This window comes from Phocoena sinus, chromosome 5 (assembly GCF_008692025.1).
Source record: "Phocoena sinus isolate mPhoSin1 chromosome 5, mPhoSin1.pri, whole genome shotgun sequence".
Lineage (NCBI taxonomy): Eukaryota > Metazoa > Chordata > Mammalia > Artiodactyla > Phocoenidae > Phocoena > Phocoena sinus.
In genome coordinates, this window is record NC_045767.1 from 66,353,812 (window position 1) to 66,366,564 (window position 12,753).

Consider the following 12,753-nt stretch of genomic DNA (forward strand, 5'->3'; position numbering starts at 1 on the left):
ATGAACTTGTTCCACTTGTCAGGAAAATCTCTTTTCTTGAATAATAAATCAATAAGAGAAACTTTTCCACTAAGTAACTTTACAACTAAAGTTCTTTGAAAATGAGATGGTAGTACTGACCCATAACTTCTGCACACAATACAATTTTTAAAGCCACTCAAAGCAAGAAGCAGCGAAGATCAAATGTCCCAGGTGTTGAAAAATGCATTTATTTGGCTCTGAAGGGCTCTCTGAGGGCATGGTCATTGCAAATCTGGATCCATTATCACTTCTACACAGTTGGTGTCATTGTTGCTTTCTTTGCTGGACTAGGCACCCAACCTGCAGTTTTTCAAACTAAAACAGAACTTGGACCACTGCTGTGTATTTATTTTTTTAAAATAATCTCTTTTACTGAGCACAGAGCAGGAATGCTGTCCAGCCCCTCACCTCTTTCCTCACTCCATCCCCAAAAGCAGTGTTCAGCTTTTACTGAGGAGAAAATATTACAGGAAAATCTTAACCTGTCAGCTGTGGTGACCTATGAACCCCCTGAAATGGATGTGGGGTTTTGTGCAAGTGCATTTTATCCCCAACTTTTCTGTTCTCAGAAGGGCCAGTGACCGAAAAATGTTCAGAGTTACCATCATAGGGGGATTAATAAACACTCATGATAAGGACTGGAAATATCAAGTACAAAATAAAATTTTAAGCTAAAATTTCTTTTTAAAAAAGAAAACAAGCCTATTTGGTCCCAAATTGTCATCATCATTTACACGTGAGCATTATTTGGTTTTCATTTAGGTTGAACTTTGAAAATGTAATCAGATGGTGAATTAGGAAGATTCAAGATAATTGTGCTCTTGTGAAGACATTTTTAAAAAGGCATGTGTGGGGCTTCCCTGGTGGCGCAGTGGTTGCGAGTCCACCTGCTGATGCAGGGGACACAGGTTCGTGCCCCCGTCCGGGAAGATCCCACATGCCGTGGAGCAGCTGGGCCCGTGAGCCATGGCCGCTGAGCCTACGCGCTCGGAACCTGTTTCCCGTAGCGGGAGAGACCACAACAGTGAAAGGGCCGCCTACCGCCAAAACAAAAAACAAAAAACAAAAAAAAAAAAAAAAAAAAAAAAAAGGCATGTGTGTCTGACAAAGAGAATCTGATATCAGAAATTATACCCAAAAGACACTGTGTTAGGATTACAAAGAGTGAAAGAAGAGCATTTTTAAAAACAAGTATTCAGAAAAGGCTCTGGCATTTTATCAAACACTTCTCTATACGTGTGTGTTTAAATTTTTTTATGTATTTACTCTCTGGATGTAGGAGTCCCTGTAAAGTAAAAGTTGAGTATAGTTCTGAGACTGCATGGATCTAGCTCTCATGCTACGGAGACATGAGTCAGCTGGCAAACTTCCAACAATCACCTTTTACAGATTTAAATAAACAAAGGCCCTATACAGTGATTTTGCAAAACCTTAAAATAACATAAGTATTCCTGAAGAAACCCTTTAGCACAAAACTCAAGCAAATAAAAATGAAAACTAACATTACATGCTATGAACAGGCCAAAGACCTTTTTTCCTTCCCATGTTTAAAATTTTCATTGACATCGAAGATGAGAAACTTTCCCCTCCATTTAAGTGACTATTTTTTTTAAAAGTCAAGGGCAATGAAGGACAAAAACCGTTTGTCCTAAATGTTAAGAACGATATATTCTATTCATCTATTATTATTTTTTAAATAAGAAGAGAGAATACAACATTTTAGCTAATAATTTAAAGAAAAAAGACACCAACACAGATGCTTGGGTTGTACAGAGAGTCTGCAGTCTGGGTGATGGGAGTGAGAGATGAAAGAAGAGACAAAGAGAAAGACAATAAAAGAGGAAAAGGCAGGCGAGCAACATGCCCCAGGGAAGACAGACACAAAGAGAGGTAAAGGAGAGTAGAGGACGAACAGGGACCATCTTCCATGGGTAACAACCTCCGATCGGTCATCTCTCAGGCAATGCAGCTAAAGCCTTGCACAGCTGAGAGATGGTGGCGTCAGAGTTATGGCTGGGGACACACCCTCCTGGTGCTTGTCTTGACCTTGGCCAGGCTGCAGCACCCCTTATCCTGATTATGGTGATGACACTCAGGTTCTCGAGAGCCCTGGAGCCCTAGCTCCTCAGAGACAGTGGGGACTGACCCAGCGCCTGGAGCACGGCACCTGCCATGACCCTTCATGACCTTTCAGCATGGCACCCTCATGACCTACTAGGGGAATCAATCTGACTGTATAACCTTGACTACTGAGAGTTTTCTTCTTCCATATTTTTCTTCTGGGATCTTAGAAGACTTCCCACCAGCGTGTGGACACAGTGAGGTCAAGAACATGAGCCCTTAGCCCAGGGGCTGGCTGCCTGAAAGTGCCCAGGAATAGCAGTGTCCTTATCTCTACTAAGGCATTTGCAAGAATAAAAAGTTTGAGAGCCTAGGGACTACAGAGGGTTATGAGTTATGGTTCGTAATCCTCTTTTGTCAAGACTTGAGCCTTGGTATGTGTAGCCTTGATGATAAACGGCAGAGTACCTGGAATTCTGGAATTCCAAGGAATAGGCCAGTCAATGTTAATAAGCACTGCATCCATATATGTGTGTATATTTTTTCCTTCTTTTAAAACTGCTTTCCGTGTTTTGCTTCATGCAACACTATCAAATGAACAGTTATGGTTTATCATGCAAATAAAATCCAGAGAAGTTAAAAAAAAGAATCTAACTGGAAGACAAACTGACAAATGCTTGTGCAATTAAATTAGTCTCTGTCAGCAGTAGCACTATTTAGAAACTAGAGGAGAATCAGGAGACCTGGGTCTCTAGTGCTGGCTCTGCCGCTACCGCAGGTCAACTAAGAGCTCCCTCCGCTACAAAGCTGGTCTATTCCTTCATTCAGCAAACATTTAATGAACATTGACACGTACCAGGCACCGTGCCAAGTGCCGAGGACACAAGACGAGGGGGGCAGGTCCCGACACCCCCCAAAAGGGAGGCGGACGTGCCTCAAGTAAGAATACTATAAAGAGACACAATGGAATAAAGGTTAAAGGGCTTTCAAAGCAGACGGGTGAGAACAATCCTTCCCAGGAGATGCTAGGGGGAAGCCAAAGAATTGAAGGGGAAGTGACATATAAATAAAAACAGGGAGACTGGATTTGCTAGAAGACCAGCTCTTATACTCACTCAGAATTTCCTGCAACGCTTATGATAACGGCAGATTCTCAGGCCCTACCCTTAGAGAGTCTAGCTCAGTGGCCTGGGGTAAAAATAAGGAAACTTAACATGTTCTACAAGCCCCAGAGGACATCCTAGCCACCATCCTTGGCTCCCAGGCTGAGAAATACTGCCGTAGCATTCACTAAGCCCTTCTCAAAGGTTCTTGCCAGCTCTAAAATGTCATGATTACTTGATCAGGTCAAGAATTTCAGTAAAATGATGATAGACTGGCCCCTTTATGTTGTCATCTTATTTCGAAATGTATGTGAAAATCCGTAGGTTCTAATACAATACATGGGTTTTGCCCCTCCTGGGGAGTTAGCTGCTCAGGCCCCTCCCAGACTCCAGAGGCAATGCAGCAAGGACAGAGTGAACTGTGATTAAGAAGAGATCACGGTCCTGAGAAACAATTCGACCTTCCCTTGCTCCAGACCCACTTGGTCCTCCATACTCTTATCCTTAAGGAACTCGGAAACACCTTCTGCTGGAAGGATTCTAAGTAAGGCTTGCTTATGGGCCCATAGTTATTCATTACAATATTTTGTGTAGCTCCCTCTTCTCTCTAAAATTCAACATCTAAGTAACCTGGAACAAGCTGATGGACTGGGGGGAGATCATCTTTGGGCCAAATTTCAGCAGCAAATGCTTCCCGGCCAGTTTATAAACTTTCAAAAAATACTGCTGGCGTATGCAGAGGGAACATTATGTGCTGCGCTAACACTTCCCTGGTGAACTTTGGAATGTGAAATGTAAAATTTTCAAACTGTAAGGAAGCCTTCCGTCCTAAACTTTTGTGAAGCCGAGTCAACAGATTTGGCACTTACTTTCTTTTATTTTTTATTTTTTTAAGCCAGCTCAGGAAAAATCTGTGTAAAATATGAGTTTCTAACGCAACATATTACAAGTTTCTTCTCGCCCTTAACATTTTGCTTTCTCTCATGTTTCCAAATTAGTCAAAATAGATTCTATTTAGGGACCAAAGAAACGGCATCAAAGATATAATCATTTCTCTTCAACTGGTATTAGCACCTGAGACAATGTTATCAAAAGAGGTCATCTTCTAGAAGGTGCTGCATATGTCACCGCCCTCCCCTGGAGTGAGATGAAGCCATTCAAGGCTCTCCAAGCCTCCATACACACATAGTGAAACCTGGGGTAGGGGCAGGGGTAGGGGCCAGCAGACCTCCATTCAGGCTTGACTACACTAGGTATTACGTGTGTGATCCTGGGCAAGCTCCCTCACCTCTCTGTGTGCGTTGTCAAATGTAAGAAGGTAATGACAACTGTCGTACAGATGCGTAGGGTTTTATGAGGAGTAAGGAGACAAGGCATGAAGCTGGTGCTCTAAACACTCGATTACCCTTAGTGCTTCTGCTTTAATATCCGTGTCAGCACCTGCCAGACCTGGGAACGTAGCAGTCTCTGTCTTCCCCCACCTCTCCCCTTCCTCTCCTCTCTACCTATCTGCTCATCCCTTTGCCCCTAGGATTTTAATGTATTGCCTTTTAAATCTACTTGGTTCTTTGACTTAGTGGATGGCCTGATGTCCAGGGGAAAAAATGTACATGAACCAAACAACCGAAAGGTTGATCCAAAGAACATCTATCCCATTGGTCTATTTAAAGTGCTGGGGGACTTCCTTGGTGGCTCAGTGGTTAAGAATCCGCCTGCTAGTGCAGGGGACACGGGTTCGATCCCTGGTCCAGAAAGATCTCACATGCCACAGAGCAACTAAGCCTGTGCACCACAACTACTGGGCCTGCGCTCAAGAGCCCGCGAGTCACAACTACTGAAGCCCATGTGCCTAGAGCCCGTGCTCCATAACAAGAGAAGCCACCGCAATGGTATGCCCGGGCAATGCCACGAAGAGTAGACCCTGCTCGCCGCAACTAGAGGAAGCCCACACACAGCAATGAAGACCCAACGCAGCCAAAAATAAATAAATAGAATTAATAAAGAAAAATAAAGAGCTGGAAATGGGTCTCTCTCTGAAACTTCAAAAAACTACACATTTGTTACCATGTTTCCTGGAGGGATAAGGCTTTGTCCAACACGATGGCAACAGAAGAGAGGAACAGAACCATCCTGCCACCCTGACGCCACCTGCCTGGTTACTCAACTTGCTGAGCCTCGGTTACCTCTTCTCTTAAATGGTAAACATGATAGCTGTCATCTCTGCTGCGTGAAGAGTCTTGAAGGGGACAAATGAAGTGACGTTTATGAAAATACCCTGAAAGCCACAAAAAGTCATGAAGAGCAGCTGGGAGGCTGACCAGTGGGGATGTGATGGAAACACTGAACTCCAGGAGAGCAAGTGAGGCAGGCGGTCATAGGACACAGTCGGAGCCTGGGAAGGGGGGCTAGGCAGTGAGCGGGAGGGGGGTGGAAGCAGGCATGGACGGGGCAGAGCAGGCTACAGCGGGCATCAGAAGGTGGCTCAGGGATGAGAAGAGGACTCTGCTTCCCAATAATTATCCCCAGGGCCAGCAGCCCACCTGTGCTGCGTGCTTCCTAAGACTTTTCACAGAAAACATGAAAGTGAAAGTCTACCATATTAATCAAAGAAGTAAAAATCCGAGCCACATAAACCTTGGGATGCCCTCCTTGGGCTTCACCCCACCCACGTCTCGGCCTCAGGAGGTGGGCTCCGAGACAAACTTCATTTCTTCCACATACAGAGGACAAGAGATTCATTGAACAGAAATGGTATCTCAAAGTTAGTCTGATCTCCTCACCTCTGGACCAAGAAAAAGCCGGTAGGCTGAGATCTCAGAGCCAGGGAAGCCAAGTGAGAAGAACTCTGACCTGTAATTCAAGGAGGATTCAGGAACCCTGCGTTCTAGAGCCAGCGTGGCTGCTGGTCACTGGCCTCTCTGTGCCTCGGTTTCCCTGTCTGTAATGGACAGATACTGGTGCCATTGCCCCCTTCCCAACCGGGCATTCTCTGGTTGCAGGGCACTCCCTGGGGGTGAAGATGGTAAAGGGTTACAATAAGCCCTGGAATGGAAAAAGATTCTAACAGAGATGCCGAGAGCCAAGCAGTACTGGTGAAGAAGAAAGAGAGGCTCTGTGCCTCAGTGAGAGCCCAGGGGCGTCCTGGGCCGCTCAGCCCCTTGGAGGCCACTCTGCGGTCCAGGGAGAAATGCCAAGAGGTAACTGGGCCGGAATGGAAGAGGGCTCCACTTCATGCTGAGCTCCACGAGGAGCAGCCTGTGTTGGTTCATCTTTATCCCCCAGCACACCTCACATAAGGTGAATAAATCGACTGAATGGGATGTGCCCTGAGAGGAGGAATATTATGCTAATAAAAAGTTATCAAAATCACCCAGTGATAAGCAACAAAATCCTAAGTGATTCAGTGGAACTGAAGCACGTATCTGATCATCAGGGCCAAGTACCAACAAACCAAGACCCTGGTCTATCAACGGGGCCTATAGCTCGCCTCAACCCATCACTTGAAAGATGGAGAATCTGAGGCCCAGATGGGGTGAGATGCCGAAGCCCAGTAAAAGCAGGAATGTGGCTGGAATGTAGGTCTTCCTGCCTCCCAGAGAAGAGCAAGTAAATAATGGAAGATGTTTACTTTCAAAGACAGGAAGGGTGATAATAGCGGCAAATATGTAGAGAAACTTTGGGGTAAGAGACGCAGTTCAAATTCCTTCCATGTCCTCAAAGTAAAAGAAAATGAGTTGTTTAAAGAGCAGAAGATTGTGATCAAAAAAAGGCAGAAGTGCCCGTGTGTTAGGAATGAAACTTCTTTTCTCCAACAAAGTCATTACTTAACTCTAACCTTTTCTCACTGTAATTCTCTTGAATATTTAGTTATCAGGATTCACAAAGGTTCACTGCAGGGATTTTTGTATTAGTAAATACCACGATGGAATTTTTTAATGCCTCAGTTCTTTGTTTAAACATCAGATTTCATCCTCAGGGACAGAACAAATTTATACTGCTAATTACTTCTAAAACAATGTCACTTCTGCTAAATAAACAGATCCTCTTTTTTTTTTTTATTAGAAATTAAGCATTTAAGGGCTCTCAAGGGTTATTCCTGCAGACATTCTCTCCATGCAGTCAAATGAGCCCATGGATATTAATAAGATATGCAGTAATTATAACACATCTGGCCAAGAGACATTCTTCTGTGTGTAAATATTTTATGGAACCAGCACCATGCAACAGCACCTACAGAGTAAATTACTGCCTCAGTGAGCCCCAGGGAATCTTAACCACTTCTCATTAATCAGCCTCTCTTACTTTCTGTACCTGAAATGGTGTTTCAAGAGACCAAAAGCCATTAAAAAAATTAAACCATCCCTGAAAGATGGTATTAACACTATTCACTAAGAGGAAGCATTTCGGTTTCAAATGCAACATGCATGAAAATCAAAAGCTTACCTTGATGACCTGTTGGGGCAGAAGCAATGAGTCTAAGGAGAAATCACAAGTTACATCCACTCTACTAGGCCATCAAAAAGACACTCCATTTTACCTCGTTCTCTGGGGTGGGAGATGGCGTTACAGAACTAAGGGACCCTTTCCTAGAACCCTGGAGATCTGCTGGGATGGAGACAGGGCGTTCCCACTGAGTCGTCCCGGTTGGTATGTGCCAATAATAGGTCCCAGCGATGTCACTGATTCTTTTCCAGCCAGGTGGCAAATCTGGATCAGTCTGAAAGGAGTGATCACTCCATATATCTGCTGGAAAATGGAAAAAAAGAGAGGGTTGTATTCAAAGAGGAAACTATTACAGTCTTCCAAGTTTACTACCAACAGTCAGGAGAATTCCACAGACAGATGTGTCCATAGCCCAAATGAGAACTGAAGCCATCCTATGGACATTCCCCCCTAAAGAGGGGGAATACGGAAAGAAACATGGAAGGAACTGGAAGGTTGACACTTGAGAACATGGATATAAAGGACCCATTATCAAGTCATCTTACAGCTCCAAGGACCCTATGAACTAACAGGCTAAAGCTCCATCAGTCAGAATCAACTACCCAAGCAAAATTTGCAAGGTTACACACAAAACCTACTGTATCCCTTTGTACATTTGTAAGGTTTACTGTTTGGGATCATATATCATTCCCAGCGATGAGTACAACTCTAATGTTCTTTAACTGCTTTCTGGATGAGTTACTGGATTTATGAGTACTGGATTTATACCTTTCATTTGCTTTAACAACTCCTCCCATTTGATTGTAAACATCTACAAAGTAGCCATGTCTTTCGTAATACTCTAGAATTCTAAACTGTACACAGAAGATTCCCAAGGAGGGCAGACTGAAAAAGCCTTGGAATTCGAAAAGGAACCAGACTGACTCTAAAAACCGGCCAGTAATATAAATGCATGAAGGAGGATAGGTGTGGGATATAACAGAGAATGGTGAGGATGGTGGCAAACTGGTAAACATGTGCAAAGTCCAAAGGCATTTAAATTCAAAAAGTAATTTTTAAAGAACTGTATGTGTGTGTAGGGGGGAAATAAAATACACCTACTGGGCAATTTCAGTCATCCCTGGCTTATATCAATATTTTATTAATTTACTGGATAACTATTTGTTTTTTAAAAATCTCATTTTTGGCCTTCTTTGAGTTGAGTATGAGATGGATTAAAGTGCTAGAGAAGAGAGGAGAGACATAAGGAAGCAGAGTAAGGAATCCATAGAGAGGGAGGCAGAATAGAGGAATCGCAGGCGGCTATTATCAACATACATAGGTAGAAAAACGTAATAAACTTGTGCTCTAAATCTGGGGATCACTTCATTCTAAGGATGAGGCCCTTTTCTGTGTGGTCATTCACAAGAGGCTGGAGCCTTTTCTTTCTTTTTTTTTTTTTTTTTTGCGGTACGCGGGCCTCTCACTGTTGTGGCCTCTCCCGTTGTGGAGCACAGGCTCCGGATGCACAGGCTCAGCGGCCATGGCTCACGGGCGCAGCCGCTCCGCGGCATGTGGGATCTTCCCAGACCAGGGCACGAACCCGTGTCCCCTGCAGCGGCAGGTGGACTCTCAACCACTGCGCCACCAGGGAAGCCCGAGGCTGGAGCCTTTACAGCAATTTAAATGAGAAAGTGTGTGGGTCTTGCTCTCAACAAATGTCACTGCATCCTGTGGGCTGGCGTCACTGAGGCTGCTACAGCCGCAAGAAGAAAAAAGAAACCAAACAAAGAAGTTGATTAAGGCTATGGGCACAGATGTGCATTCATGCGGTTGGTTAGCATCCCAGCATTCACTTTTCTCATTTAAATCTGCCAGAGGCAAAACTGCCACTTGTCTCAAATTATGATGGAAATTTCCCCTCCCCCTACAGGAAATTAAGCACGATTAAATAATTTCAAGTTACCCAAATCTTTCAGAAACAACTCGAAACAAACATGTGCATACACTCCTCTGTCCTGTCTCCGTTTTAGGGGGTGAGACGGTTGTTTCTACTGTTATTTTGTTTTAAATATTTCAACTGGGATGGGAAAGGTAAAATACACAGGTCTTGGTATTAAGTTGGAGAAAACCCTACCAAGGGTGTTCCCTCGTCCAATTCTAGCAGCTCAGACAACAAGCTCGAGATGGAAACTGAAAGGACCTAAAGAGGATGCTAGTTACCGTTTCTGTTGTTTTTAAGGTCTGAGGGCCTGAATTTACACACGTATTCCCGTTGTCTCCACAGCTGGGACATTAGCATATACGAAGAATAGCTACATAACACTATGAGAATATAAAATCACATCAGACCAAGGGCAGAGACCAAGGTCAGCAGTCTTCAGGTGCAGCTTTCCAAAGTGGTTGAGAGGGGCCTTGGGCTGCATGGCAGAAAGTGGTCTGTTCTGTTTCAACCAGACCCATTCACTTATATTTGGTTTATATTTTGAATTTCTGGTGAGATTTTGTTGGAATAAAAATTACAAGGGGGGTTATTCTGTTGCTAAAAATTGGTGATGATCAGATGATGATGATCAAGGAAGTGAGGTGGGCACATCTACAATATTATCAGCAGTTCAGAATCATTTATAGAATCCCTTCCGCATCACCCTACCCTGGTTGTAAGGAATGTAAGCCCCGTGAGGGCAAGCAGATATTATCTCTGTCATATTCACCATCATATTTCCAACACCTAGCATGGCAGGTGTTCAACTACTATGAGCTGGATGAATGGAGGATAGATGGTGGATGGATGGATAGACAGAACGGTAGACAGAAGAAAGGAAGATAAGAAGGAAGAATGCACAAAGAAGGAGGGAGAAATAAGTGAATGAAGTCCTGAATGATGGGAATTGAACTTGGCGCTTAGCAAAGAATTCTGAAGAAACCAGTTCTGTGTGATTTCATAAAACAGAGCAACTTCACAAGGCTCGGGAATACTGGTTCTAGTTAAGAGCACGTCTACTTCCCTTGAAGGCATATGTGAATGTTGTTATGGACAAAAAGAAATACAATATGATAAACTGGAAAGAGTCCTGGGCTGGAGTTGAGATTTTGTTTCATTTTTTTATTGACAGGTTCCACAGGAACAGCAAGAAATATGCCTTCTGAGGTACCTCAGTGCCATTACACTTCATTTTGTTTAATCTTCAAAGCCCCAATGTGCTTTGTTTTCCTACATAGAACTACGTACACATTTAAATAAGTGCCCTGGACCTTATTCAACAGGTCAGTGGTTTTCAAATGTTATCAAATGGGGGAGGAGGACAGTGGTGCACGTAGGTGGAACTCCAGGCCTGTCCAGAGTCTTTTGACTGTTGCAGCAACATTTTTACCTGTTTTAAATATTGGTCTTGTATGCATGATTTTCCTTGAAAACAGGGATTAGTTGAATGCTCACATCAATCCCACCAGAAGGTAAGAGTGGGAATAATAGCCAGCCAAGACAAGAAGCCGGGCCTTTCAAGGCTTAAACCCAAGTTCTCTTAATGCTGCCATGAGGTTCTCAGCAGCCGGTAACAACTGTGCTGTTACTAACAGTAAAAGTAACAGGGATGCTGATGTGGGCTGTGGGCTGAAATACCCAGCTGCTTTATTGCTTCTTTATTGCAGGAGCTCGTGGAGTGTCCACTGCTGCCCTATGAAGGACACACTATGGTTATCCCATTTCTAAGGCTCGGAGAGGACGGCAGTTTGGTTTAAAGCCAAGGGGGTAAACTATGTCCCTATGTAGAAATGGATGTTACTTTTTCAGAGATCTGAGAAAAATCAGTTGTGGTCAGCTTGGGGGAATTTAGAAGGTGTATAAACGGGGCAGGGGCAGTGGGGGGACACATAAGAAAGGACACAATAGCTTCAAGTCTGAAGCTATGAGACCGGCCAGCTGACCTGACCAAGGTTACAGAGTTGGTGAATGAGGGCACCAAGACTTGCCCTGGAGACTAGGTACATCCATGCAAGGACACTTCCAATATAGGCGTTGCATAGGGTCCTCCCTTCCGTGTCTCCCTCCCTAATTCTGCATCCAGTAAACCCAGGCAGCCAATTCAGCGGGTCCATGGATCTGCAGCCTCTCCCACTGGAAACCTGAGGATCATATTCCACACCCAGGCACACAGCAGAGACTGAGATCCCACCTATTTCTCCCTCCTCCCTTCCCTACAGGATCTCACAGCTAAGAAGCTTTACGGTCTCCTGTCATGTCGTCACTGCATCACTGCATCTTGCTGAAGTCGCCTTCAAGGAGAAGAGGGAAGCGGGACACGGTTCAGTGGTAAGAGCAGAAAGCTATAGATATCCTTTCTAAGTGGCTCTGTGGCCCACGTTGTCATTTGCAGTTTTGTTCCAGAAGCAGGGCCTGGAAGTCGGAGTGTAAAAATAGCAAGGCTGAGAGCCCCAGAAAGTCTCTCTTGTGCTGGGAGCCTCTTGGGCCAAGAGCAATACTTGGCATAGAAACAAGGAGCCTGTCTATGAGCAGCAAGGACCTGCCCCTTCCAGCCGCCTTGGGCACCAGTGCCGCTGCTGGCCTGGCTCCACCTCTACCACTTCTCTCCTGCTCTCCTCCCTGGTCTGTGTGTGAAGCAAGCCTGCCTCTCATCACCCTCTCCCCTGGGTTCACTTGCAGGAACTGAAGGGTCAAATGAAAACGAATTAGCATCTAGCAGCAGCTGGAAATCTCCCCTCTTGCTCCGGAGGCCACAGGAAGAAGGGATGGGTGAGCTGGGATTCTAATTTGGCAACGTCTGCAGTGCAGAGCACAAGAGGCCTCCCTCTGGACCTCTTAATGGCACTCACTCCCTTCCTTGACAGTTGTATACCCAGTGCCTTCAGTGTGTATGGCAGGGGGTGAGCACCTTTCGAAGAAAGAGGAGACAGATTAACTCATTCAACAAATATTTCCTGTCTACTATGTGCCAGGCATTGTTCTAGGGCTGGGGGGCGCAGAGTTCATCAGTCAGACCTGGGCCCAGCATCCGTGAACTGGGGCAGTGGTTCTCAAGGTTCACAGTCACCTGGAGAATCTGCTAGAACACAGATCGCTGGGTACTACCCACCCCCACCCCCCCGCCAAGGTTCTGACTCAGTTGCTCTGGGGCGGGGCCTGAGA

At 44.8% G+C, this 12,753-nt stretch overlaps 1 protein-coding gene across 31 annotated transcripts in view; it reads right to left on the minus strand.

Moving 5' to 3' along the window:
• APBB2 (amyloid beta precursor protein binding family B member 2) overlaps window positions 1-12,753 on the minus strand; it is a 375,701-nt gene that overhangs the window by 111,222 nt on the left and 251,726 nt on the right. For 26 of the 31 annotated variants that reach the window (XM_032631928.1, XM_032631917.1, XM_032631906.1 and 23 more), the window contains one exon: window positions 7,723-7,931. In XM_032631928.1, coding sequence (XP_032487819.1) covers window positions 7,723-7,931 — 209 coding nt within the window. The remainder of the gene's footprint in view (window positions 1-7,722; window positions 7,932-12,753) is intronic. The other 5 variants (XM_032631923.1, XM_032631911.1, XM_032631926.1 and 2 more) reach the window with 1 other exon arrangement.